The sequence below is a fragment of the Vombatus ursinus genome, unplaced genomic scaffold, assembly GCF_900497805.2.
Source record: "Vombatus ursinus unplaced genomic scaffold, bare-nosed wombat genome assembly UNPS02014884.1, whole genome shotgun sequence".
Taxonomy (NCBI): Eukaryota; Metazoa; Chordata; class Mammalia; order Diprotodontia; family Vombatidae; genus Vombatus; species Vombatus ursinus.
Window position 1 is genome coordinate 3,066,338 of NW_020954662.1, and position 26,870 is coordinate 3,093,207.

At 43.8% G+C, this 26,870-nt stretch overlaps 1 protein-coding gene across 1 annotated transcript in view; it reads right to left on the bottom strand.

The window, feature by feature from the left end:
- Window positions 1-21,622: 21,622 nt before the first annotated feature.
- Window positions 21,623-26,870, bottom strand: part of PADI3 (peptidyl arginine deiminase 3) — a 50,198-nt gene continuing 44,950 nt past the window's right edge. The window contains exons 15-16 of the mRNA XM_027842771.1: window positions 26,565-26,690; window positions 21,623-22,201 (exon numbers count right to left, since the gene is read on the bottom strand). Of these exons, the coding sequence (XP_027698572.1) occupies window positions 21,968-22,201; window positions 26,565-26,690 (360 nt within the window). The 3' untranslated portion in view covers window positions 21,623-21,967. The remainder of the gene's footprint in view (window positions 22,202-26,564; window positions 26,691-26,870) is intronic.

Sequence of the window (26,870 nt, forward strand, 5' to 3'; positions counted from 1 at the left end):
CTCTGATAAAGACTTCATTTCTCAAACATATAGAAAACTGAGTCGAATTTACAGAAATCAATTGATAAATGGTCAAAAGATATGAATAGGCAGTTTTCAGACGAAGTAATCAAAGCTATCCATAGCCATATGACTAAGTCCTTTGACCTCTCTGAGCCTCAGTTTCCTCATCTATAAAATGGGCATAACTGCTATCAATATTTGTATATTGTTTGTATAAAATTATTCCTAACAACACAATTCAGAATCACAAGATCACAGAATCTTAGAGCAGGAAGGAACTTTGGCGGCCCTCTAGTCCAACCTGTACCTGAGTAAGCATCAACAACCCACCTGTCAAGCAGCCAGTCAGCTTTTGTTTGAAGACCGTTGGCCAACTCTCTCGGGAGCTTCATCCCAACATCAAGCCTAAGTTGGTCTTTTCCCAACTTTGACCTGTGGCTTAGTTCTGGCACCAAGCAAAAGACTTTTGCTCCTTCTTCAACCCAACAAGCCTGGATATGCTTGAACGCGTGTATCAGTCTTTTCTTTTCCAGGCTGAATGGACCTAATTTCTTCAGCATCTTCCTCATGCGACTCAGCCTCCAGTCTTCTTCATCCTGGTCACCGTCTCCCAGATGCTGCCCAGTTTGTCCCTCTTAAACTATGACCTCCAGCGCTGACCTCAGTGCTCCAGACGGGATGGGACCAGAACTGCGGACAAGAAGACTCTGTTGGCTCTGCGGGCCATGTCCCTCTCTGGATGGAAGCTCAGATCCCATCGAGCTCGTGAACAAGCGGGTCAGCCCGTTAGCTCGGCTTTCAGCCTCAGCTCTTGTTTCACATGGGCTGTTCATTAAGCTGGGTCTAACAGAAACAGAGGCGATCTGGCTTGGTGGCTTTTAGATCTGGATTTGAAGCCTAGCTCTGCAGTTTGCACAGAGAATGTACATTCCCTGAGAGCAGAGGCTGTTTTCTTAGCTCTATTCAGGGCTCAGATTACAAGCTACCCCCTAACCAAGGTTTTTCTTCATCTCCCCAGCTGCTGCTACCAATTCCCTGAAATTTTCTTATATTTCTTTGGTAGATGTGGTGCATATGCTTATTTGAATGCATATCCTGTTCTCCCAGGAGAATGTAAACTCCTTGAGGGCAGATATTGCTTTGTTTTTTTAAATTTTGTATCCCCAGTGCCTGGCACATAGTAGGTACTTAATTTATGCTAAAATTCTTTTAGACCACTAAGGAATTAGTGCTTTACAAGAACATTTTCTAGCCAAAGGAAGCCATGCTCCTATTTTAAAGCCAGAAAGGACCTTATGATTCATCTTGTCCAACAGACTTAGTTTTACAGATCTGTAAACTGAGGCCCAGAGAGGAAAAGGGCCTTGCTCAAAGTGACATAGGTAGATGTATGATAAAATGAGGTTTTAGGCACAAGCCTTCTGACTACACTCCAGGGCTCTTCCCTCTTGGAGCCAGGGATCCCAGAGGAAGAAAATGTTCTCTGTTGACAGATGTGAACTTTGTTAGCAGGAAACGAGTTTTTCTTGGGCGATGCCCTCTCTTTTGTTTGGTTTACATTTCCTGATGTTGCAATGAAAGATCCCAGTTGTCTTTACTCAGTAATTGTAACTGATGTCATCCACTAGATTTTTGGGGAATCAGCCAATGAGGCTGGGCTAGGCCTGCCCTAAGGGTCCCAAGAGCCCGTGTCCAGGACCCGAGGGCTGGAGGAGCACAGATGAATGGGTTTTGCAGTCATGGGCAAGGAAGGTGAAGAGTGGGACCTCCATGCCATTCATCCAAGGTTGCTTGACTCTTGCCAAAGTTGTGAAGTTAGTCATTGGAATCAACCTCTCTCATGCTAGGTTTAGAGGTGAAAGGGACTTTAGAAAGTGAAATGTCACAACTGGAAGGGTCCTTAGAAAATTGAATATCAGAACATGAAGGGCCCTTAGAACACAGAATGTCAGAGCTGGGAGGGCCCTTAGAACACAGAATGTCAGAGCTAGGAGGACCTTTAGAACAGAGAATGGCAGAGCTGGGAGGGCCCTTAGAACAGAGAATGGCAGAGCTGGGAGGGCCCTTAGAACAGAGAATGGCAGAGCTGGGAGGGATCTTAGAACAAAGAAGGTTGGTGCTGCTAGGACTGACCATAGAACACAATGTCAGAGCTGGAAAGAATCTTAGAAGATGGAGTATCAGAAATGGGAGGGATCTTGAAGCACAGCTTATTCAATCTCTTAATTTAGCCATTAAGGAAACCCAAACCCAGAAAGGGAAGTGAGCTGCAGAGCTGGGGCACAGCTGGGGGGCAGAGCCAGAGCAAGTGCCTGGCTCTCCCAGCCCCAGCCCCAGCCTCACAGGTCTTTTTTTTAATTATTTTTTATTAATTTATTTTGAATTATCAATAATCACTTCCATAAGCTTTTGAGTTTAAAATTTTTCTCCCCCTCTCTCCCTACCTCCCTCCCCTAGATGGTGCACAATCTGATATAGGCTATACATATACATTCCTATTGAACATATTTTCACATTAGTCATGTGTAAGTAAGAATTAGAACCAATTGGAGGAACCACCAGAAAGAAGAAACAAAAATTAACAGAAGAAAAAAATAACAAACGGTATGCTTCGATCTGCATTCAGACTCCATAGTTCTTTCTTTGGATGTGGATAGCATTTTCCATCACGACTCACAGGTCTTTACACTGTTGCCTTGTCTCTCCATTCTCCCTCCAATGCTTTTTTTTTTCAGCTAAAGACAAGGTTTATTAGAACATGCATCATATTGGGCAGACTCTTAAGGAGTCTGAATATGGGTAAGCAGTGGCTACATTTTAAGAATCTAAGCAGTGGCTACATTTTAGAAATCTCAGCCCCTCCAATGCTTTTATGGTGTCCTCCAGCTACCTCTGGTTTCCACCCCTGAGCCTTTCACTCTGGACCTTTCTCTCTGCTTACCTTACCACTCTAAGAAAGTTTTCACTATAATGGCACATGATAAAACAGAAAGTTTTTACCCTTCTTGTGTCACAGGCCCCTCTGGCAATCTGGTAAAGCTTAGAAGCCCCTTCTCAGAATTTTTAAAAAATTTCTTAAAACATTTTTTTGATTAATTAATTTAGTTTTAGTTTTCAACATTCACTTCCACAAGATTTTGAGTTCCAAATTTTCTCCCCATCTCATCCCTCCCCCCACCCCAAAATGACATGCATCCTGAATACCCCTTCCCCTAATCTGCCCTCACTTCTATCTACCCCTTCTCTTAACCCCTTCCCCTTCAAAATGTTTTTTAAATACAGAAAATAAAATCTAGAAGCTCTCAATTGAACTATAATTACCAAAATATTTTTCACAGACTCCAGTTTAAGAGCCTGTTGATAAAGGAAAGTGTTTATAGGATTATAGCTTTAGAGTTAAAAGGGACCTCGGTCTAGTCCAACATGCTACTTTTACAGATAAGGAAACTGAGGCTCAGAGAAGGAAGTAACTTGCCCAAAAGCACAAAGGTGCTAAGTGGCTAGAGGTGGGGTTTGAACCTAGCTCCTATGGCTCTAAGGTCAGTACTCCTTTTTTTTTATTTTAAAGACAATTGGGGTTAAGTGACTTGCCCAGGGTCACACAGCTAGTAAGTATCAAGTGTTTGGTGTGAAGCCGAATTTGAACACAGGTCCTCCTGACTTCAGGGCTGGTGCTCTATCCATTGGGCCACCTAGCTGACCCTTTTTTCTCCTTTCTAAGAGTAATTTTTAGTGGAACTCCCTTAAGCTATAATCAGGTTTGTTGGGCAGATAGCTGTGTAAGAAGGCTGTCCTACCATTCCATCAGTAACCTGACTTGGCTTGTTGTCTCTGCCCAGCCAGAAGCCCAGTCTTGAATTCAAGAAAAAGTGGGCTTCTTCCTGAATCATTGACCCTAATGAATACAAACTATCCGATTGCTCAACTTAGCCATGGGGAAAGACCCATGTCATTAGCCCAGTGTGTCAATCTCTGCCCACTGCCCTTAGTGCCTCACAGTTTCCTCATCCACAAACACAGTTGCCCCATCACACACAGCTGGGCCTCACTAATATGAGGCCAGCCACCCTACCAGAAAAGGAATGAGCTCAGTCCTCCTACAAGCTAGGGACATTAGGAGGCAGACCAAGCCATAATGAGTCCCCTAGTTCTAACTCTAGATTGGCTGACGGCCTATGGTCATCAACGGCTGCAGAAAGCCCAGAGGCAGCCACACTCAGTCATCAACAAGGGATGGTCAATGACAAGGGCATTCACACGCCCTGGAGGGTTTACATACACAGCATCACCAAGTGCCTAAATCTGAGAGTTGGAAGGGACCTTGGTGGCCAACCAGTCCAAGTCATACATTAAAAGATCCCCTCTATCACATTCCCAACAAGCGGTGGTCTAGTGTCTGCTTGAAGACTTTCAAGGAGGGGGCGCTCCCCACCCCTGCGGACAGCCTACTCCACTGTAGGACAGCTCCGAAGGGCTTGCCGCCATTCAGCCTAAATATGCCTCTTTTCAACTTCTACCCATTGTTCCTGGTTCTTCTCTGCAAGGCCAAAGAGTAATTAATCAGTAAGCATATAATGAGCACCTACTATGTGCATTACTGTTTTAGGTGCTGAAGATACAAAGGCAAAAATGAAACAGTCCCTGCCCAGAAGGAACTTACATTATATCAGGGGAGATAATATGTACATCTATGGTCACAAACCTATGTATAAAAGAAGCACAAGGTAATTGGGGTGGGGGGCACTGAAAGGAGACACCAGTAGCTTGAAGGGTCAAGAGAAGATTAATGTAGAAGGTGGCGCTGGAGTTGTTTTGAAGGAAACTGAGGATTCCAAGAGATACAACTGAGAAGGAAGAGCATTCCACAGATGGGGAGCAGCCCACACAAAGACACAGAGGAGAGGCATGCTATTATTTCTCCCCACTTCATGAATGAAGAAGCCAAAATTCAGAAAAGTTGAGTGACTTGCCCAAGGTCACACAACTAATAACATCTGAGGCAATATTTGAACCCATATCTTCCCAACATCCAATCCAGCATATTTTTTCTAGAGATGACTGAGTGGTACTGACCTTCTTGGCTTCCTTTAAGTCCCAACTAAAATCCCACCTTCTACAAGAATCCTTTTTTAATTCTAGTGTCCGAAGATTGGAGTTCCAATCCAGTCTTAGACATGCTAGCTGTGTAACCCTGAGCAAGTCACTTAACCTCTGTTTGCCTCAGTTTCCTCATCTGTAAAATAGGGATGATAATAGCACCTACCTTCCAGGGTTGTTTTGAGAATCAAATGAGATAATAATCATTGTAAAGCTCTTATAACAGTGCCTGGCTGCAAATGTAAGCACTATATAAATGTTAACTATTATTGTTTATCCTGTATATAGCTTGCTTAGTATGTATTTGTTTACATATTGTCTCCTTCACTAGATTGTAAACCCCTTGATGGCAGAGACTGTCCTTTGCCTCTTTTTGTATCCCCAGAGCTTAGCAAGTGCCTGGCACCTAGCAGGTCCTTAATAAATTTTTATTGATTGATTGAATGGTGCAATGGATAGAGATTTGGACCTGGAGTCAGGAAGAGATCTGCATCTGAATCCTTCCTCACACACTTAATAACTGTGTGACCCTGATCAAGTTGTTGAGCCTCTGCAGCCTAGCCTTAGTTTCCTCATCTACATAATGGGGATAATGAGAGCACCTATCTTAGATGGGGTGTTGTGAGGATCGAATGAAATGACACATGTAATGTGCTTTGCCAACATAAAAATGCTGTAGAAATGCAAGCTATTAATTTTATCATTAAGCACTTAGTGGGTGTGGAAGCCCATGCTAAGAATTCCAATTCAGTTCAACACAAATTTATTAAGCATCTACAGATAAAAAATTACAGGCCAACCTGTCTCCACAGATCAGAGAGGGAGACGAGACAGAGGCAGAGACACAGAGACAAACAGAAGCAGAGAGACAGAGACAGACATCGAGAGAGATCAGAGATAGAGGCAAAGCCAGAGCCAGAGGGAGACAATATGTCACAGTAGTGGGACGAGTGCTGGGTTTTGTATCAACAGAGTTGCTGAATCACTTATTCATGTCTGACTCTTCATGATCTCATTTGGGGTTTTCTTGCTAAAAGTACTAGAGTGCTTTGCCATTTCCTTCTTAGCTCATTTTACAGATAAGGAAACTGAAGTAAAGAGGTGTGATATTTAAAAAGTTTGAGAGTCATAGTTTCTCATTTTATTAATAATGCCAGTATTTTTAATAAAAGATGGTCATTTGTCCATCTCTCTCAGACCAAAGACACCCATGGCAGTGGTCTCACAGTTTATAGGCACTTGAGAGAGTGAGTGTTCCTGAGGGTGGCAATTAATTCTAATTGATTAACAATTAATGAGAAAGTGAATATTACAATGAGAGGCTGGGCTATATTACAATGAGGTTCTTGGGGGATGTAACTTGAATCACCCAAATCTTGGTCAAAGAGACTTATCAATTTTCTTATCACATGTCTGACAAAAGGGAAAAACCACACTTTCCCAGATCTGTCTGAGCAAACACAATGAACTGGAATGCACCCATTAGCTTAAACTTAGAATTTCTTTCACTGTCTTTGATTAGATCTCAGCCATCCTGGCTGGATAAGTCTTTGACAGAGATTTCCCACACTGCTGATTTCTGGATGAGGAACTAGAAAAGGGGAAAAACCTTGGTCCTATTTCAATAGTTAGTTATTAATACAAGAGGGAAATAATCATTTCTCTCAGAGGGTTAAGTGACTTGCCCAGGGTCACACAACTAGTAAGTATACGAGGCTGGATTTGAACTCAGGTGTTCCAGACTCTAGGTCGGCACTCTATCCATTGTGCTACCTACCTCTCTGTGTCAACAGAGACTTGAGTTCAAATTTTGCCTCTGGCAATTATGAGTTGTGTGACACACGCAGTCCTCTTGAGGCAGGTCACTCCTCTGACCTTCATTTTTCTGATCTGTAAAATAGGGTTTCTATTACTTGTAGCGCCTACTTCCCTTAAGGATTAAATTGGGTAAAATATGTAAAGCACTTTGCAAACCTTGAAGGCTGTCCTGGACACATGGAATCCATACCTCCATGTCACCCATCCTCATTATAAAGGCAAAACTGAGATCAATGAAAAACACAAGGAAAAATTAAAAATTCTTCCCAACAAAAAGTGACCTGCACTCCCAGAGCCCCGTGCGGCTTCTTACTGCACTTCCTTGGCATTAGAGTTAGGTGTGTCTACACCTTATCTCTCCTTAGCTGCTGGAGAGTGGGGACAGAGATAGAACCATCCTGCATACACTAGGTGCTTCATAAATATTTGTTTTATGAAAGACTCTTAGCTCATCTGAAAAAGCAAATCAAGTTCATGGGTTAATGGCTGAGTGACAATGTCTTTTCCCAGATCATATTTATATTTTTAATAAGGTCCTTCAATTAAGGAAGTGATTAACATGGGAATTTCAGTCTGAGTGCATTGGGGAGATATCTCCAGGAGATCATAGTCCAAGTGGAGCCATCGGTCAAGAGAACTAAGACTAGTAGATCTACAGACATGAAATGGGCAGATGGCTGGGAAAAAAGGGGGAGAGGGGCGGAGAGGAGGGAGGCATTTCTGCCTTTTCAGAAATGTCAGCACACCTCAAATCATAGGGACACACTGTGTGCGGAGTCAGCTGCTGTGAAGGGAAGAGAGGGGGTAATACTGAGAGCCTACAGTACAGAGATGGCTACAAGTACTTCTTAATTTTGAAGCTCAGTTTCCTCAACTGTAATATGAAGAGGTTGTACTGTTAATAGGAAGGCTCCTGGAGGTCCCCTCCAGCTTAGGCAGCCTCTGAACTAAGATTGTTTCTCATTCTGGTAGTTTACATCCTCAGGTGCCTCCCAGCTCTGACATTCTGTCTTTTAAGGGCCTCCCTGGATATGATAGTCTAGGTTCTATGGGCCCTCTAAACCCTGACATTGTAGGTTTTAGGCTCCCTCCCAGACAGATCTGACATTCTATGTTCTATAGTTTTTCCTAGCTCTGACATTCCAGGTTCCAAGGACCCTCCCAACTCTATAACCTATGGTCCTAAGAAGTCTCCACTCTCACCTTGGGCAAGCCCAAAAGATCAATGGTTTTGATAACCAGGGAGAGAATTCCAGAAGAGGAAGGAAAAGGCCAATTCTTTCAGTGTAACACCTCCTTGGCTATATATGGGACCCACAAAGCTTGGCATTTTACAATCCCTTCTCTTATCTGGACCCTACCCTGCTATTCGCCAAGAACAAGGCTCTTTCTATTTCCTGAGGGAAAATACCATTATCGGTCAGGTTACTGAAATGGTGGAATCAGGACACCAATTCTCTGCCTTAATCTTGAGCAAAAGTCTGGCGAGGAGCCTTCCCTGAGCCTGGTCTCCTGGTTACTAGGGTAACACGTGATAATCTTCCTTGTCTTCCACCATAGTGATGATGACGATGATGATGGTGATGATAACTCACTGTTTCCAAACAAGATAAATGAGAATGACTTGCATTTCCTTTGGAAACTTGATCATTCTTCAAAACGTCAGATTTATAGAAAGAGGAAGAAGAGAGAGACAAAAAAAGGAAGGAGCTGATAAAATTTACCTGAATCCCTTGAAAGTCAACAAGTTGGCTTCCAGGAACACCAGCTCATCAGCGTCAGTGATTCCTCATTCTTCTCTCAAGTCAGTGAGTAAGACAATAAGCATTTATTAAATATGTATTACGTGCCAGGCATTGTGTTAAACTCTGGGGTACAAAGGATGGCAAAAGACAGTCCCTATTCTGGAGGAACTCACAGTTTACTGGAGGAGACAATATGCAAACAATTATGCACAAACAAATGAACGGGATAAAGAGGGATTAATCGACAGAAAGAAGGCACTAGGATTGAGAGATTAGAAAAGGCTTCCTGTAGAAGGTGGGATTTTAGCTGTGACTTGAAAGAAGCCAGGGGAGCCACAAAGGCAGAAATCAGGAATGAGAGCATTCCAGGCCTGGGGAACAGCCAGTAAAAATGCCCAGAATCAGTAGATGCAGTATCTTGATCGAGGAGCAAGAAGGAAGCCAGGTCACTCTATTGAAGGGTACCGGGGAGAGGAGAATCAAGATAAAGATAAAGATAAAGATAAAAGATAAAAGATAAAAGATAAAGATAAAGATAAAGAGCCTGGGGAGGAGGCTAAGTTATATAGAGCTTTGAATGACAAACTGAGGATTTTGTATTTGATTCTGGACCCCACCAGAGTTTATTGACTCCCTACTGGAAAGGGGGCTGGTGATGCTATGGTCTGACACATGCTCTAGGAAAATCACTTTGGTGGCTGAATGGAGGATGGACTGGATTGGGGAAAGACTTAAGGCAGGAAGACCCACCAGCAGCTACTGAAATAGTCAGGTGTGAGGAAATAGGATCCTGTACCAGGCTGGGGTTAGTATTAAGGCCTTTTGCAACCGACATTTGCCCAACCCTTAACAATTTCTAGAAAATACAAGCGTAACTCTTCTCCCACCAAGATGTCAAAACAGGAGTGACTTCAGACATTACAATTTGGCATTAAAATTTTAAACTCTCCCCCCGCCCACCCCAAATAAAAAACAAAATCACATCACCAGGAGTCAAAAAGCTTCCATCCTGATCCCCTGCTCAGATGTCACAGTGTCCTCACTCTAGTTCAGATAATTGGGAGCCTGCCAAACCTTAACTGGAAGTAGGTCTACTAAAAATCTTCTTGTTTCATCCTCCCATTGTGCAAGAATGAATAACATTCATTCTTAGAGATGATCATGGGAGATGAAGAAAATGCAACATTCAGTCTATTGTTAAACATTTTATCAAGTGGTTATTATGTTCTGGGCACTATGCTTACAATCTAATGGGGGAGACAACTTGTAAATAATTAACTCAATTATAGAGTAGATATAAAGCAATCTCAAAGAGGAAGTCACTAGCAGGGGGTGGAGAATGAGGTCTAGTAATGGTCTCCTATTGAAGGTGAAATTTGAGCTGTGTTTTTCTAATTCAATTTTTATTTATTTTCAGTTCAAAATTCTCCCTTTCCTTCCTCCCACTTCTTCATCCATTGAGAAGGCAAGAAAAACAAAACCCATTTCAAATATATGTAATTATGCAAAATGAATTCCTACATTAGCCATGCCCCACCCCCCAAAAAAGGAAAAAAAGAAAGAAGGAACGGAAAAAATAAGGAATGAAGGAAAGAAAAAGAGAAGAAAATATACTTCAGTCTATACTCCATCCATTCTCTATCTGGAGAACGATAGCATGTTTCATCATGAGTCTTTGGAATTGTGATTGGTCATTGTGTTGATCAGAGTTGCAAAGTCTTTCAGGGTTGATCATTGTTACAATATTGCTGTTGCTGTGTACAATGTTCTCCTGGTTCTGCTCACTTCCCTTTGCATCAGTTCATGTAGGTCTTCACAGTTTTCTCTTAAATCATCCCCTTTATCATTTCTTTTTTTATGCTTTTTTGGTTTTATTTAGTATCTTATTTTCTCCAGTTACGTGTAAGAACAATTTTAACATTCATTTTTAAAACTTTGAGTTCCAATTCACTTCCTTCCTCCCTCCCCAACCCCAACCCCTTCAAGAAAGTAAGCAGTCCAATATAGGTTATATAGATGTAGTCATACAAAGTATTTCCATAATAGTCATGTTATAAAAGAAGACATAGGCAAAACAAAATCCTCAAGAAAAATAAAGTGAAAAAAAAACTATTCTTCAATCTGTATTCAGACACCATCAGTTCTTTCTCTAGGGATGGATAGCATTTTTCATCATAAGACCTTTCGAGTTGTCTTGCATCATTGTGTTGCTGAAAATAGGATGGATAGCATTTTTCATCATAAGACCTTTTGAGTTGTCTTGCATCATTGTGTTGCTGAAAATAGCTAAGTCATTCACAGCTGATCATTTTACAATATTGCTATTATTTTGTACACAGTACATTTCACTTTGCATCAGTTCATGGAAGTCTTTCCAGGTTTTTCTGAGAGGATCCTGCTTATTATTTCCTATAGCAAAATCATTTTCCATTACAATCACATACCACAATTTGTTCAACCATTCACCAATAAATAGACATCCCTGCAATTTCTAATTCTTTGCCAACAGGAAGGATCTGCTATAAATATTTTTGTACATCTCAGTCCTTTTCTTTTTTAAAAAATCTCTTTTGGGGTACAAAAAAAGTTGTGGCACTGCTAGGTCAAAGCATATGCATGGTTTTGTAGTCCTTTGGGTCCTTTTATCATTTCTGAAGGCAAATTTTCCTTCATATTCATATGTCATAACTTGCTCAGCCATTCCTCAATTTATGGTCATCCCCACAGTTTCAGGAATCCAGGGAAGCTAGGAGGCAGAAGCATGGAGGGAAAACATGCCAAGTATAGGGGACAGCCAAGGTAAAGACAAGGAATCAGGAGATAGAATATAATATATGAGTAACAGTCAGGAGACCAGCTAGATCATAGAGTGTATGGAGGAGAATCAAGTGTAAGAAAACTAGAAAGTTTAGACCAATGGGATGCCACATACAAATGTGTCTCACATAGTATGCTCTGAAGGGAAGCAATTTTAAAAAGTCAAATGCTACAATGAATATATAGGGCAACCCCAAAGTTTTAAGGTTTGGGGTCACCCTGTATATTGGGAAGCTCTCTGTTTACAAAAAAGATTTACCATAGGGTTCCTTTAAATTGAAGAATCCTTTTCTTCTGAAAGGAATTAATCCTAATTTATTTGCTACATAAAATTAAGATTTTCATAATTTGGTATAAGCCTGTGGTTTCAATGCTCTAGGGAATTCCCAAGTAAGGGAACCCCCTCTATCAATTCAGATCATCAACAAACTTTTTAAAAAAATCCTACAATGAAAAAAAATAAAAATGAAAAATCCTACAATGAATTTACAGAGTGACCCCAAAGTCTTAAGATTTGGGGTTACTTTGTATATATTGGGGAACTCTCTGTTTATAGAAAGATTCACCATAGGTTCCTTTAAATCAAAGAGGATTTTTCTCATGAAAGGAATCAATCCTAATTTACTGGCAGCATAAAATTCAGATTTTAGAATCTTTATGAAAGTGAGGCACAATTCAAATGAATCCAGTGAGCAATTATTAAGTGCCTACTGTTTGTCAAGCCTTCTGTATACAAAGACAAAAATGAAAGAGTCCCTGATCTCAAGAAACTAACATTCTACCAGGAAAATACAATAGATACAGACAATTAAATACAAAATACAGACTCGGCAAATAGAATTTATGGGAAAGAGAGGTGATGAGGGAATTCTGGAAAGATTTTGTGTAAGAGATGGCCTCTTAGTTGAGCCTAGAAGAAGCTAGAGATTCCAAGATGCAGAGGTGAAGAAGGAAAGCATTGCAGGCTCAAGAAGCCTGGGCAAACACACATGGGAATAGCGGATGGAATATTTTATATGGGGAATGGCAAGTAGACCAGTTTACATGAAATGTAGAAGGCATGAAGGAGTATAATATGAAATATATCTGGAAAGGTGGGCTGGCCCCTGGTTGTGACGGGCTTTAAATATCCACAATAATAATAGTAGCCAATATTTACATAAAACTTTTGGTTTGCAAGGCACTTTCCACGTATTACTTTATCTGATCCTCACAATTCATTCTCTGAGTTATAGATATCTTTGTTATCTCCCGTTTTACAGATGGGGAGACTGAGGCTTAAATCAGGTAAGTGACTAACTTTTTAAAAATTTTTTTGTGAGGCAGTTGGGGTTAAGTGACTTGCCCAGACTCACACAACTAGTGAGTATTATGTGTCTGAAGTCAGATTTGAACTCAAGTCCTCCTGAGTCCAGGGCCAGTGCTCTATCCACTGCACCACCTAGCTGCCCGCTGATATTTTTTTGACACCAAGTTCAGCACTCTCTTTTCTAGACCATGCCATGCCATGCCAAAGAAGCTGAGAAGTAATAGGGAGTCACAATAGCTTCTCGATCAGTGAGGAGACATAGTTGGATTTGCACTTTAGGAAGACTACTTCAACAGCTCTATGAAAGATGAGGACTGCTAGGGGGCACCATAGTGCATAGAGCACTGGGCTTAGAATAAGGAAGACTCATTCCTGAGTTCAAATTCAGCCTCTTTCACTTACTAGCTCTGTGACCCTAGGCAAATCACTTCACCTGGTTTGCCTCAGTCTTTACATCTATAAAGTGAGCTGGAGAAGGAAATGGCAAACCATTCCAGTATCTTTGCCAAGAAAATCCCAAATGGGGTCGTGAAGAGTCAGATATAACTGAAAAATGACTGAACAAAATGAAGGATGAATTGGAGAGAGGATAGACTGGGAATGCCAAGGCTAATTAGGAGACTATTCAATAACCCAGGCAAGGGGACCCAACCTAGGGCTTGAGTGTTCTGAAACCAGCTTGAATTGACTTGAGAGTCAACTGCTAAATTTTCAGTGGGAGCATTTATGCCTTGGAAATCAGCAAATGCTACATATCAGGGCTTGATTTATTGTCTTGTTGATTGCTTAGATTTAAGAAAGCGATGGAGAAAATATTGGTAATGTAAATGACATTTAAAAGTGTATTGTATATACTTTTTTCTTTTTGTGGAGAGCCAGTTGTTAAACTATGCACCCCTTCATAGAATGACCTCTAGTTAAAATGTTTAATTAATTGATTAATTAAATTTAATGTCTTTTAATTAGAGTCAAAGGGACGGATGCAAGAGTTATGATGGAGGCTGACTAGATAAGAGCTCCATCTTGTTTGACCCCCTCACTTTACATGTAACCCCCCAGCTCTCCTCACAGGTGAAGAAGCTAAGTCTTGAGAGGTTAAAAGATGGGACCAACATCATGCAGGTAAATATACATCTGGGGAAGGGTCTGAACCCAGGTCCTCAAATTCTAGAGCCAGAGAGCTTTCTGCTAGGTAACACTGCCTCAACGGGTAATGACCACACACACACACACACACACACACACACATACACACACACACAAATGGCCAAGGGGAAGTTGATACCCAAGATAAATAAAGCAACACCAGAAGCAGCAGATATAGTTATGGAACCACTGTTAGGCTCCACAATCATGGGAAAAAAGCAAGAGATCATGGGAAAAGGCCATGGGGAATGAGCAAGGTATTATAGAACTGTTCACATTTTCTAAAAAGGGAAGAGAATGGAATCTTCAAACTATAGACCAGTGAGCTGGACTTGGGTTCCTTCATAGAACAAACCCCCTTAATAAAAGGGTTGGTTCTGTAAAACTTGGACTCAGTCAAAAGGCCACGCTAAAGGACTTAGAAGGCCACATGTGACCTCAAGGCCGAAGGTTCCCCACCACTGGTAGGCAATCAACAAAATAATAAACCAAACCCTGATTTGGAGCATTTGCCCAGAACGTAACAATCAGCTCTCCAAGTAGGTGGGTTCAAGCTGACCCCAGAGCACCCCTAGTTGTAGTGGACCACAATCTTAATGAGTCATCAAGGTCATATGTAAAAGCTATGGCAAACTTGGGCTGCATTAAGGAGGCTGTAGCTTCCTGGAATGAGGGGACAAGAGTTCCTTTGTGCCCTGCCCTGGTCGTGTTCACTTTTGGGCAAAATAATTGAAGAAGGAAACCACTGTCAGACAGAATGTTCAGAGGAGGGGTTCGACAGAGTATCTTAAATCCATGCTAAAGGGGGATTGGTTGGAAGTATTAGGGATGTTTGCCCTGGAGAGGAGAGCGACTGGACTTGACCTGTTTGATCCCTGATGACTAAGTCAAGAGAAATGGGTAGAAATGACAAAGAATTACACTGAAGCCTGAGGCCAGGAGCAATTTTCTGACAACAAGAACTACCCAAAAGGGTAACAGGCTGCTTGACGTGATGGGGGTGGGGTGCCCATGTAAGAAGGCTTTAAGCAAAGGATGACTACTTGCCAGCTGAGTGGGTGATGGTGGTGCTTCTTTTTGGGTTGGACAAGATGGCCACTAAGGCCCCTTGCCAACTGAAATTCTGTGTGATTCTGTCGCAGAACAAGGGTAGCGGGGCAGGAGAGTGTAAAGTTGAGGATGACCATGAGAATGTAAACCTGGGTGACTGGAAGAGCAAAGGCACCCTACCAAAAAATAAGAAGAGTAGGAGAAGGCATTAGTTTGGGTACATGTTGCTCTCGAGAGGCCTTTAGAACATCCAAATAGAGATGTCCAGGGGAGCGGTTGGACATGCTATCCAGTCTAATACTCTCATTTTACAGATGAGGAAACTGAGGCCCAGAGACATAAAGTGGCTTCTCTGAGGTCATACAGGGGGCAGAGCCAGTATTTGAACCCAGATTCTCCAATTCTAGTTCTAGCATTCTTTGATTTAGTGGGCATCTGCATGGAAAGGGTCATTAAGATGATGAGAGCTGATGAGATTACCAGGAGAAGAGTGTGTTAAGGCAAACCCTTGGGTCGACCAAGAAGACGCTTTCCACTAGGTAGGAAGAGAACAAGGAAAGAGAAGTGTCATGAAAACTGAAGGAGGAGAACATGTACCAGGTAGGGGAAAGGGTCAAAAGTGACAGAAAAGTCAAGAAAAATGAGGCCTGAGAAAGAGATCACTGGCCACTTTGGAGAGAGTGGTTTCTATTGAAAAGTAGAGTCAGAGGCCAGATGGCAGTTATTGTATTTTATTTAGACTCACAGACTGTCAGAGCTGGCAGGGCTCTTAGAACACAGGATGTCAGAGCTGGGAGGGCCCTTAGAACAGAGAATGTCAGAGCTGGGAGGGCCTTTAGAACCCAGAATGTCTGAGCTGGCAAGGACCTTAGAACACAGGATGTCAGAGCTGGGAGGGCCCTTAGAACAGAGAATGTCACAGCTGGGAGGGCCCTTAGAACAGAGAATGTCAGAGCTGGGAGGGCCCTTAGGACCCAGAATGTCAGAGCTGGGAGGGCCCTTAGAACAGAGAATGTCAGAGCTGGGAGGGCCCTTAGAACAGAGAATGCCAGAGCTGGGAGGGCCTTTAGAACCCAGAATGTCTGAGCTGGCAGGGACCTTAGAACACAGGACGTCAGAGCTGGGAGGGCCCTTAGGACACAGGATGTCACAGCTGGGAGGGACCTTAGAACACAGGATGTCAGAGCTGGGAAGGCCCTTAGGACACAGGATGTCACAGCTGGGAGGGCCCTTAGGACACAGAATGTCAGAGCTGGGAGGGCCCTTAGAATTTTGAACATAAAATACTGTAGGCGAAGGGAACCTTAGTCTAACTCAGTAATGCTGACAAGAAAGCTGGGGTCCTGAGAAGCTATAAACCAATTTTACAAGCAAAGGAAACCCTAACTTCATTGCAATAAATCAAGGCCGAAGTGTCAGGGATCGAGTGGAGCAGACAGACTTGAATTTGCCAGCCACCTCCCTCTCTCCAGGTGAGCCTCCGCACAGGATGAATCAATGGGGAAATCGTGCCAACCACAACAGAAGCTGCCCCCATCTTCACTCTCTATCTTGCTGATTGTCCTGCAAGACAAGGAAACAGGAAGGACGAAAAGAGAATCATCCCAGCCACCCGTGTTGACGTTAATGGGATCTTTCACACAAGATATCCCACCTCACTTGCCGAGAACGTCGCACTCCTGACTCATGCCCTTTTCCAGGCACCCTCTGCATTACTGTTCTCTGACAGCTGAATGAACGGGAGGTCACAGAATAATTACCAGCAGGAGATGAGAGAAAAAAACTAATGTTCACAGAAGCGAAGAGGTCAGCAAGAGGGACGGGATCGGATGGCCCTCTGCCCTGCTCAGACCCTTCCAGGAGACTGTATGCAGTTCTAGGAACCACGTTTTAATTTAAGGATGTGAATAAGCTGGAAAGTCCAGGAAGCTCCTTCTGGAGGCAGCTCTGTGGTACGATAGATAGGGTGGCTCTATTTGGGGTCAGCAAGATGTGAGTTTGAATCCTGCCTGGGACACTTCCTAGCTGTATGATTCTGGGCAAGTCCCTTGAATCATCTCAGCCTCACTATCCCCTACAGAAAAGAAATAGCCCCTACCCTCAAGAGCTTATAGACCACTCTGGTTAGGTTGTAGACTGGATCCGTTTTTCAGCTAAGGGTTGCAACGTGAGGGACTTCTGAAGTCCCTTCTAACTTGGAGGTTCCGTGAAAGGAGTAAGAGGTAGGAACTAGGCCTGTGATTTATTTGATATAGGGAACTCCAGGTATGGGAACTCCCTCTACCAACGCAGGTCTGCCCCTAAGACACTAGAAGGTAAAACGATTACTTGGGTCACCATTCAGCCAGGAGGTGTCAGAGTTGGGACTCCTGGAGCAGGTCAGCTCTCTTTCCCCGACACCCCTACCTCTTATGAGCCTGTAAACCTACATACAAATGGGAAGAGGCAGATTTCCAAGACCTTTCTGCCCAGTCCTCCGTCTTTGGGGATCTGGCTGGTGGCTATCTAGGATTTCCTCATAGCTTGAAGTCCCTGAACTCAGTGGGTCTCTGGGCCAACAGGATCTGCAGGAGCTTTTCCTCCACCAGCCTGGGTTGCCTCAGTGTTGCTTGGGCAACTTGCTGGAGAAATCCCAAAATTACTGATTTTAAGCCCTATAAAATGAGTCAGCCTGGGTTTGGCAAAGCATAGAGCCTGAAATCCTTTCATGAACAGAAGCAGCATCGCTTCCTTCTGGTTAGGGTAGAGCCCTGGAGGAGACAGGGAGTCTCATCCAAGGGCCTGCCTGGCACACAGGTGGACTAGATCATCACCGGGAGGTAGGAGCCTTCCACCGCCAGTGACACTCTGGGCCCCAGGCTCTTCATTTGTAAAATGAAGGTGTTGGTCTACACAACTCCTAAGGTCCCACATTACTCTGAAGACATTCTGTATGATTTTATGCTTTTAGGAAGCCACCTACCTACTGCCCCTCAAACGTACTGCCCCACTGGCTGAGGCTGAAAGTCTTCCACTAGAGACTCACTCTCTTGGGTCTTGAAGTTTTTCATTCTCCTAGATACAATGCAAATTACCACTGGGAGGGATAATATTCTTTTTTTGGGGGGGGGGTGAGGCAATCAGGGTTAAGTGACTTGCCCAGGGTCACACAGCTAGTAAGTGTCAAATGTCTGAGGCCAGATTTGAACTTGGGTCCTCCTGACTCCAAGGCCAGAGCTTTATCCACTGTGCCACCTAGCTGCCCCGAGGGCTAATATTCTTACTGGTGTTAGATGACACAAGGGGTGGTCCCCTTTTGCACAGGGTTTAGATGGGCAGAAGACTCCAGAAGTTGGGAAAGGAGCTGAAAGGGGGGCAAGAAGTCACCAAAGGCAAATTTTGGCTGCTTCATAATTCTCCCCCCTTTGCTTAGTGAATGCTTGGGGTTTGTCATAGCGAGGAGAACCCTGGGGCCTGGATTTGATTCACAGTTCCACCATTGGCTGGCTTTATGAACTGGGGAAAGCAATTCTGGGCCTTAGTTGCCCCATCTGTAAAATGAAGCTACTGTGCTAGATGTAATATGATGTTTCTTCCAGGTCTAGCATTTTGGGATTCCAAGGCCTAGCCTCACCAGTCCTGAATTCATTTCTCAGGTCCATGCAAGTTCTAACATCCTCTCTTCTAAGATCCCTTTAAACTCTGATTTGATTTGATTTTCTAAGGTGTTCTAAGGGCCCTCCCAGCTCTGACATTTTGTGTTCTAAGGTCCTCAGTCCTTACATTCTGTGTTCTCAGGTTCCTTCCTGGGCTGGCATTCTGTGATTCCTATGGCAGCCATAAAATGTTTTCATGTAATCGCCAACCGTTTGTGAAGCGCCTACCCTGGGCAAGACCATGTGGGGAATGAAGGTAATCCCCTCTGCTCTTCCAGCTTCATCGTGGACGAGAAGATCAAGCACACATCTCTTGTCTTTTCTCTTGATTTATTGCTTGGTATCAGCATCTGAGTCAAAACCACAGGTAACACACCCAGGTGTGGAGAAGAGCCAAGCCATCCCTGAGGCTCCACTGTCTGGGCTGGCACACCCAGCCAGCAGTCACTCTTCACTCCTCTGCCAGCTCCAGCCGCCATCTTAGTTTGGCTACATTGCCCCCAGAAGCTCCCCATCCTATAGTACAAAGGTCTTAGAAATAAGACCTGCTAAAAAAAAGTCACGGCAGGGTTCAGGCAGGATCCCCCTATGCCCCATCCTAGACCCAACAGACTGTCCCCAGCTAGTTGGATGCAGCTGCCAGCCTTTTCCCCTTTGGCATCATGATCTTGGTGTGTGGAAAGAGAACAGGGCTTGTAATGAGGAAAGCAGAGTTTGAATCCCAGCTGAGACCCTTACTGGCCTTGTGACCTTGGACACATCATTTCATTCCTCTCTAGTCCAAGTTTCCTTATCTGGAACAATAGGGAAATATTTCAATCCATACTTCACAGCACCATAGAAATGAGATTTATCTTTTTTTTTTTTGGTAGGGAGGATATGGTTTAGATCTGTGATTTCAGGGGTCTGGGGAATTCCCAGAGTGAAAACTCCCCCCCATCAATGCAGATAGGCATCTTTTCTCTACCAGAGTCTTAAAGAGTTGCTCAGTAGACTGAGAAGTCAAGTGATTTGTCCATGGGCTCACATGGGCCTGTGAAACCTGGACAGTCTACCAGCACCATGCCAGGAAACTGAATGGCTTCCATTTGAACTGTCTTAGGAAGTTTCTGAAGATCACCTGGTAGGATAAAGTACTGGACACTGAGGTCCTTTCTTGGCTAAACTGCCAAGCATTCAAACTCTGCTTCAGAAAGCACAACTTTGATGGGCTGGCCACATTGTGTGAATGCCAAACATACATTTGCCTAAAAGACTATTTTATGGAGAACTCACACGGGGCAAGCACTCACACAGAGGTCAGAAAAAGCGATACAAGGACACTATCAAGGTCTCTCTTAAAAACTTTGGAATTGACTGTGTGACATGGGAGACACTGGCCCAGGACTGCCCAGCCTGGCGTGCCCTCATCAGAGAAGGTGTTATGCTCCAGGAGAGCAAAATTGAAGTAGCTCAAAGGAAACGCGAGATGCACAAATTTAGAGAATCCACCCCAAATGTTCATATGAACCATTTGTGCCCGACCTGTGGTAGAGCCTTTCCGAGCTCATATTGGGCTTATCAGCCACAGTGGGATGCATTGTAACTTGTCTAACATAGTAATGTCATTTTGGGCCTCTTGAAGAAGGAAGGACAACAACTAATCGTGGGCACACAGCTAATATGTATTAGAAGTAGGATTTGAACTCAGGTCTTCCTGAGTCTAAGGCCAGCTATCTACTTTATTAATATAGCAATGTATTTCACAGTAATTATATTAACATATTATTGTGATAATATGTGATATTATCACATTAATAATATAATAGCCATACAGGCCAAATATTTGAAGGCCTATGGCATAAAAGAGGGATGAAGCCTGTTCTCTTTGGCTTCAGGGCACTAAAGTAGGGACAGAGGCAAATGGAGGATTGATGTGGAGAGAACCTTCCTGACAGTTGGAGCTGCCCTAAAGTGGAATGGGTTGCCTGGGGAAGGAGTGAGCTGCCTGTTACTGGGGGTCTTCACAGAAAGGCTAGATGACCACTTGGGTTTGTTGCAGAGATAACGCTTGTTCTGGTATGACTTAAATTGCATGGCTTCTGAGCTCCCTTCCAACTGGGAAATTCTATGACTTCTCTTGCTTTGGAAGATGTCTCTGGTGTCAAGGCCCCTTTCTCTGATTGGTCTGTTCCTCCTACAGCCTCCATTTTGAGGAAGTGCCCAGGCCAGTCATGCTTATGTCTTTAATCTCTCTCTGGTCTCTGATGCCTTCCCTTCTCCAACCCTCCCACCCCTGGTTTTTCCCTTTGTAGGTTGTCTTTGCTCATTATAATGTAAGCTCCTCTAGGTCAGGGACTCTCTTTCTTTTTGCTTATATCTGTAATCTCCCTGTACTTAGCACTACTACACTTGGCAAATAGTAAGTGCTAAATGCTCTTTGACTTTTTCCCTATTCTCTATCTCATGGAATTCCTGGTATCTCTAAATTCCCAAGTGATTTTAGGTTTTCAGACCAAGAGTCAAATTCCTGATTGCTGGATGACAAAGGAAATTTTATCAGTCTGTTAGAAACCTACCTTCATGTTCACACTTCAAAATAAACCCATTTATTTAGAGCCTACTGTATGCAAGACCTTGAACTCAGTACTAGGAGAGAGATGGGAAGATATGCAAGACATAGCCCATGCCCTCTAGGAATTTAGAGCCTAGGAAAAGGACACTGGATTTTCTCAGAACAAAAAGAATCTTGGTAGATGCCTCTCCTGTGAATCCTCATTTTAACTTGCAGGCCCTGCTCTGAGGACTGAGCTGCTAGGGGATGTGTTTATGGCTTCCGCTTGGTTTTTTAGACCTTCTCACGTTAAGAATGATTATTGGTCTGCTGGGTTGGAAGTAAGTGGACCAAACTAAACTTGGCTTGTGAATTTTTCCTTTTGCCTGGTGATGTAAGCCTGGTGGGAGCTCGGGCCTAACTGATGGAAGGAGAGGACATCACCATGAAACAAGTCTACAAGCTGGAATTTTTCTGAAGAGGAGTTTACAAAAGGAAGAAATGGCGGGTGAATGGTTTTGGGGATTCATTGTGAGTCTCAAATCTGAGAAAGTGGGAGGCAGAGTAAGATGAGGTCGTGTTGTTTCGAAGAGAGGGAGGACCTGGTCTCTGAGCTTTTCGGCTCCCAGGGAGAGAGCTAACGTAGGGGAGGGACTATAGGGGAAGGGCTTGGTGTTTCCAATGGGACTCAGTTTCTGTCAAAGCTTCCTAGGTTTGTTTGCTTTGTTGAATTTCCATCATTCAGGCGAATTCTCCACCTGTCTCATACTGAAGTTCCCCAGGCAGAGGAGAGGATGGAGGGAAGGGAGCCAGCTCAGGGGATCATGTTCCACCATTTGAAGGGGAAGGGCTTCCGGCGGACATTGGTGCCACAGTGTACCTCCCCATGCAGCATGTGGTAGGGGGTGAAGTCATCAATGAAGTTGCACTCAAGGCCCAGTGGCTCCAGCAAGGATCGGACCTTCTCCTCTAGGCAGCAGCGCCCATTGATCATAGGCCCAAAGGGTTTGGGGATCCCCAGGTGCTTCCCCAACACGAGCATATTCACCTGTGACCACAGAATGGAAAATCAGGGATGTCAGAGGGAAAGGCATCATATCACCAAGGGCACTCGTGGCTACACAGAGCTTCTAATATCCCGCCGCTCCTCTACTCTAGAACCTCTAGTGAACTTTAGCACTCCTCATGGCTCAATGAATAAAGGATGAGCTTCTGATCCTGTCGTTCAAGGCCCTTCCCCATCTGCTTCCATACTACCCATCCAGCCTTATCTCATACAACTCTTTTTCACATGTTCTTCAATTTCAGTCAAACTGGATTCCTGTTTCTCATCCTGCCCTCTCCCAGATTTGTACTTCTGCTCATTCTGCCATGACCTCTTATTCTTGTAACAGTCTCCTTGTTCCCCTCATAGACTCTGACTGTGTGGAAACTCCTCCTCTCCCTTTTTCTTCTATCAACAGTTCCTTGGCCCCACCAGATTAAAGGGACCTCCCTTCCTCAGATTTCTCCCAGCACTTAATCTATTTAGCCCATCCATAATTAAAGCCTGATTCCAGAAAGCCTTCTCTGATTCCTTGTCTCCCTCCTCTCACCCCACCAGCAAAGACCTCGTCCTCAGTCAGCAGAGGACTTTGTTTTCACCTCTCTAAAGCATCAATCATGGAGTATTGTATTTTAGAACTATCTGGGTTGGAAGACTTCTCTCTATCCTTACTAGGGGGCTGCATCAGGATAACGATGGAGTCTAAGCTAAATGTTTCAGCTTTCTCATTGACACACGGCATCATAGATTTAGAAATAGAAGGGATCTTAGAGACCATCTAGTCCTACTCCTTCATTTTACAGATGAGGAAACTGAGGCCCAAAGCGTTTAAGAGATTTGTTCATAGGACAATAGCCTTAGAACTGGAATATCCTTAGTGACTATTTAATCCAACTCCTTCCTTTTACAGATGAGGAAACTGAGGTTGAGAAGGAAAAGTGCCTTGCTTAAGGTTATATAGGTAGTATAGGGTAGGGTTGAGGTTCAAATACAGATCCAGAACCTTGTTGCTTCTAACCTGAAGGCCACTCCTCTTCCTGTGCCTGACTCAGGACCATAGGAAGGGTGGACCTTCTTCTTGATCCCCACTCCCACCTATAGGCTTCACTTCTATCATCCCTCCCCCAAATGACCTCTTTGCTCCATTCCCTTGTACCACCCTCTCCTCTGATATCTACTCAAGAAGGAGCAGAGAGATGCATTGGAAAGAATGCTGGATTTGGAGTCAAAGGTCCTGGATTTGAATCTTAGCTCTTCCACACTCCCTACTTGTGTGACCTTAGGCGAGTGACCCCATGCCTCTGGGCCTCTGAAAGTGTTGGGTTCTATGACCTCCAAGGTCCCTGCCATCTCTGTGATCCTGAGGACCTGTCTCCAGCTCATTCTCTTCACTCTTTCCAATGAGTTCAGTACCTCTTCTCACCCTCATCCTCTGCCATTCTACACACAGTAGGTGCTCAAGAAATGTTAGTTCTTCTGTTTGTTGTGTTCTACATATTTATTGTATATCGCCCACATTTCCTCTATCCTCAATTAGTCTGTTACCATGCATAATTGTTAGCATGTTAACTCCCCCATTAGAGTGTAGGCTTCTTGAGAGCAGAGACTGTCTTCTGCTTTTCTTTGTATTTTCAGTTCTCAGTCCTTACTACGGTACCTGGCACATATAACAGGTACTTAATAAATGTTTATTGACCGACTGACCGTAAGCTTTTTGAGGCTACAAACTATGTAGGTGTTTATTTTGGTATTACAAATGCCCAAGAGAGTGCATTGCACATCGTAGGCACTTAATGTATTATTATTATTATTTAGGCAATTGGGGTTAAATGATTTGCCTAGGGTCACACAGCTAGTAAGTGTTTGGTCTGAGGCTGAATTTGAACTCAGGTTCTCCTGACTTCAGGGCCAGTGCTCTATCCACTGCACCACCTAGCTGCCCCACACTTAATATATTTTTGTTGAATCAAATGCATCCTTTGATGGAAGCTTTGCAGACAGTTCCAGGTGACCTATTGTCATTTGCAGTCCATGATTATGTAAGTGGGGCCAGGATGGGCAGAAGAAAGGTGGGCTGGTAACCATTTGGGTTGTTCTGAACTTATTTGCAAGCTTATCTTAAAAATCAGCCACTGCTTTCACAGGAAGTAAGGAAAAAGAAGTGGTGTTGACGGTTTCTAAACAAGGCTGAAATGTGGGGGCAAGGGAGATTTAGCCGAAAAGAGGAAGGAAAGAACAAAGGAAATGGGGACAGGAGAGGAAGGAAGCTTGTTATCTTTCATGTCCAGGAAGCATAGGCCTGTATGTCAGAGGACATCTCCCAGAGTCCAGCCTGACCACTGGGTCAGCGGATGATCCGGCGAAGCCACCTGCCTTCCCGGTGTCCTCTGTACATCCCCCCTTGAAGGAAGGCCTCCTGTGAAAGAGCTCAGAGCTTCTGGAAAGGAGATAGTGAAACGTGGTGAATTATAGTGCTGGAATTGGCCAGCTCAGGAAGACCCTGGCCCACTTACCCACCACCACCACCACCATCATCATCATCATCATCATCACCTTCATCATCTTCATTCTCCCCCTGGCACTTCCCTCCCTGGTCACCCTCTTACCATCTGCTTTGCCTCCTGGACTAGAAACTCAGCCCTAGAGGAATTAACTCTTTCAGTGCTGATGCCTTCCTCTCCCTTTGATTGCCTCCATCGACCACCATCTTTCCAGTTCTGGAACCATAACCAAATCAACTCTATCACAAAATGGGTGTGTTAATCTACTCCTCTATGGCTTTATAACCTGGTAACTTTCTAAACACAAATACCTCTTCCTGACTACCACTCTCCTATAGATAGATAGATAGATAGATAGATAGATAGATAGACAGATGAAAGATAGGTAGATAATGAATATAGATATTTAGAAGATATAGACATTGCTTCCCTCTATTAAGATGAAAGCTTACTGAGGTCTTTGTTTATGTGCTAACATAACATTATTTTGCTCTGTGTGTAAGCCAGTATCTACACAGTGCCTGTCATACAGTAAGCACTTAAGAAATGATTCATTGACTTTCTAGCTGAGCGACCTTGGGTCACAACCTCCCTGAGCTTCGATTTCCTCAACTGTGAAATAGAGATAATAATCCCTGTAGGGCCTGCCTCACAGGGTAGAGATGAGGCTCAAGTCAAATAATGAGCAAAGAGCTCTTTGTAAATGTTAGAATGCTAGATAAATGTCAGTTATTATGAAGTTAGGTCATTCAGGGTCAGGTTCTGGGATGCTTTATAAACTGCCTGCCTGCCTGCCTATAGATAAACTGGCCAAAAGAGTACGTTCTCTTGGATTATGTCCCAGCCATCAGGCCCCCAGGAAGCAGTTTGGTGCAGCAGAAATGTCCCTGCGTTGGGAGTCAGATGACCTGGCTTAGACTGCCCCCTTGCCACTTACTACCTGCATAACTTTGGATGACACACTTCCTTTCCCCAGGTCTCAGTTTCTTTAGCTATAAAATGAGGGCAATGGACCAGATGGTCTCTGAGGACCCTCCCAGGACTGAATCTGTGATCCTATAGTTTATGATTCTTTTTCCAAGTCCATTCTGGTCGCTCATTATGGCCGTGCTGGGATCCTTGTTCTTTTTCCAAGAAAACAGATAAATGACTGAACCTCATGCAGGCCATAGGAAACCCTTTGGGACATAGGAGAGAGCCCCAGGCTGTCCAACAGGGACAACATTTGAAGCAACTCAGTCTAGAGGAAAGATTTAAGCTTGATCCTCAGCTTAGCCACTGACTAACTTTGTCCTTCTGGACAAGTCACTTAACCAATCCATGCCTCAGTTTATACTTTATAAAATGGAGGCAGTGTGATATAATGGGGTGGAAGGAAGAAGCAGCAGTTTTGGAATCAGGAGACTTGAGTTTGAATCTTTGCTCCACACCTGTGTGAATTTGAGCAAGGTGCTTGTTTCTTGAAACCTCATTTTACTCACCTTTAGAATGGGAACACTAAAACCTGAACTCCCTCCCTCCCCAGACTGTCCTGAGGACCCAAGGACATGGGAACAAGTGCTTTGTGAACCTTGAAGGGCAGTAGAAACACTGGATTGTATTTAGCCAGAGGCAGAAACTGAAATCAGGTCTTCCTGCCTTCCAAGTGGGATCTCTTGGAGTGTTCCATTAATTCTCGCCCCTTCTCGGCTACTTGTCCCATCCATGCCAGGTAAATGTAATTCCCCCTTCATTAAGCAAGGATGATAAGGCCTGCCTTTCTCCCTCCCAGAGCAGTTGCAAACCTTAGGGAGATACTACTAATAATGACACTAATAATGCCAGCGACATTGGACACCACCATTCATCCTCCCATTCCTTCTCACCAAGTCAGGGAAAAACGCCACTGCTTTCCTCCTCTCCGTTTTGAAGAGCTGAGGGATATCGATGATGTCTCGATCCACCAGGCCCAGCTCTCTCTTTAGGACCTCTCGGTTCCAGTCGATGCAACTCTGGGACGCATGGGTGGCGAGCACCGAGGGAAAGACAAGGAGAGCAGAGTTAGTGGAGAGAGAAGGATGATGAAACCAAAGGAAGATTCGGCTCCAGGAGAGAACCCACAGACCACTTGAGCGAGAAGCCTCTGTGTGATGTTGTCCAGCTCTACAACGGATCACCTAGTTTCACCCTCC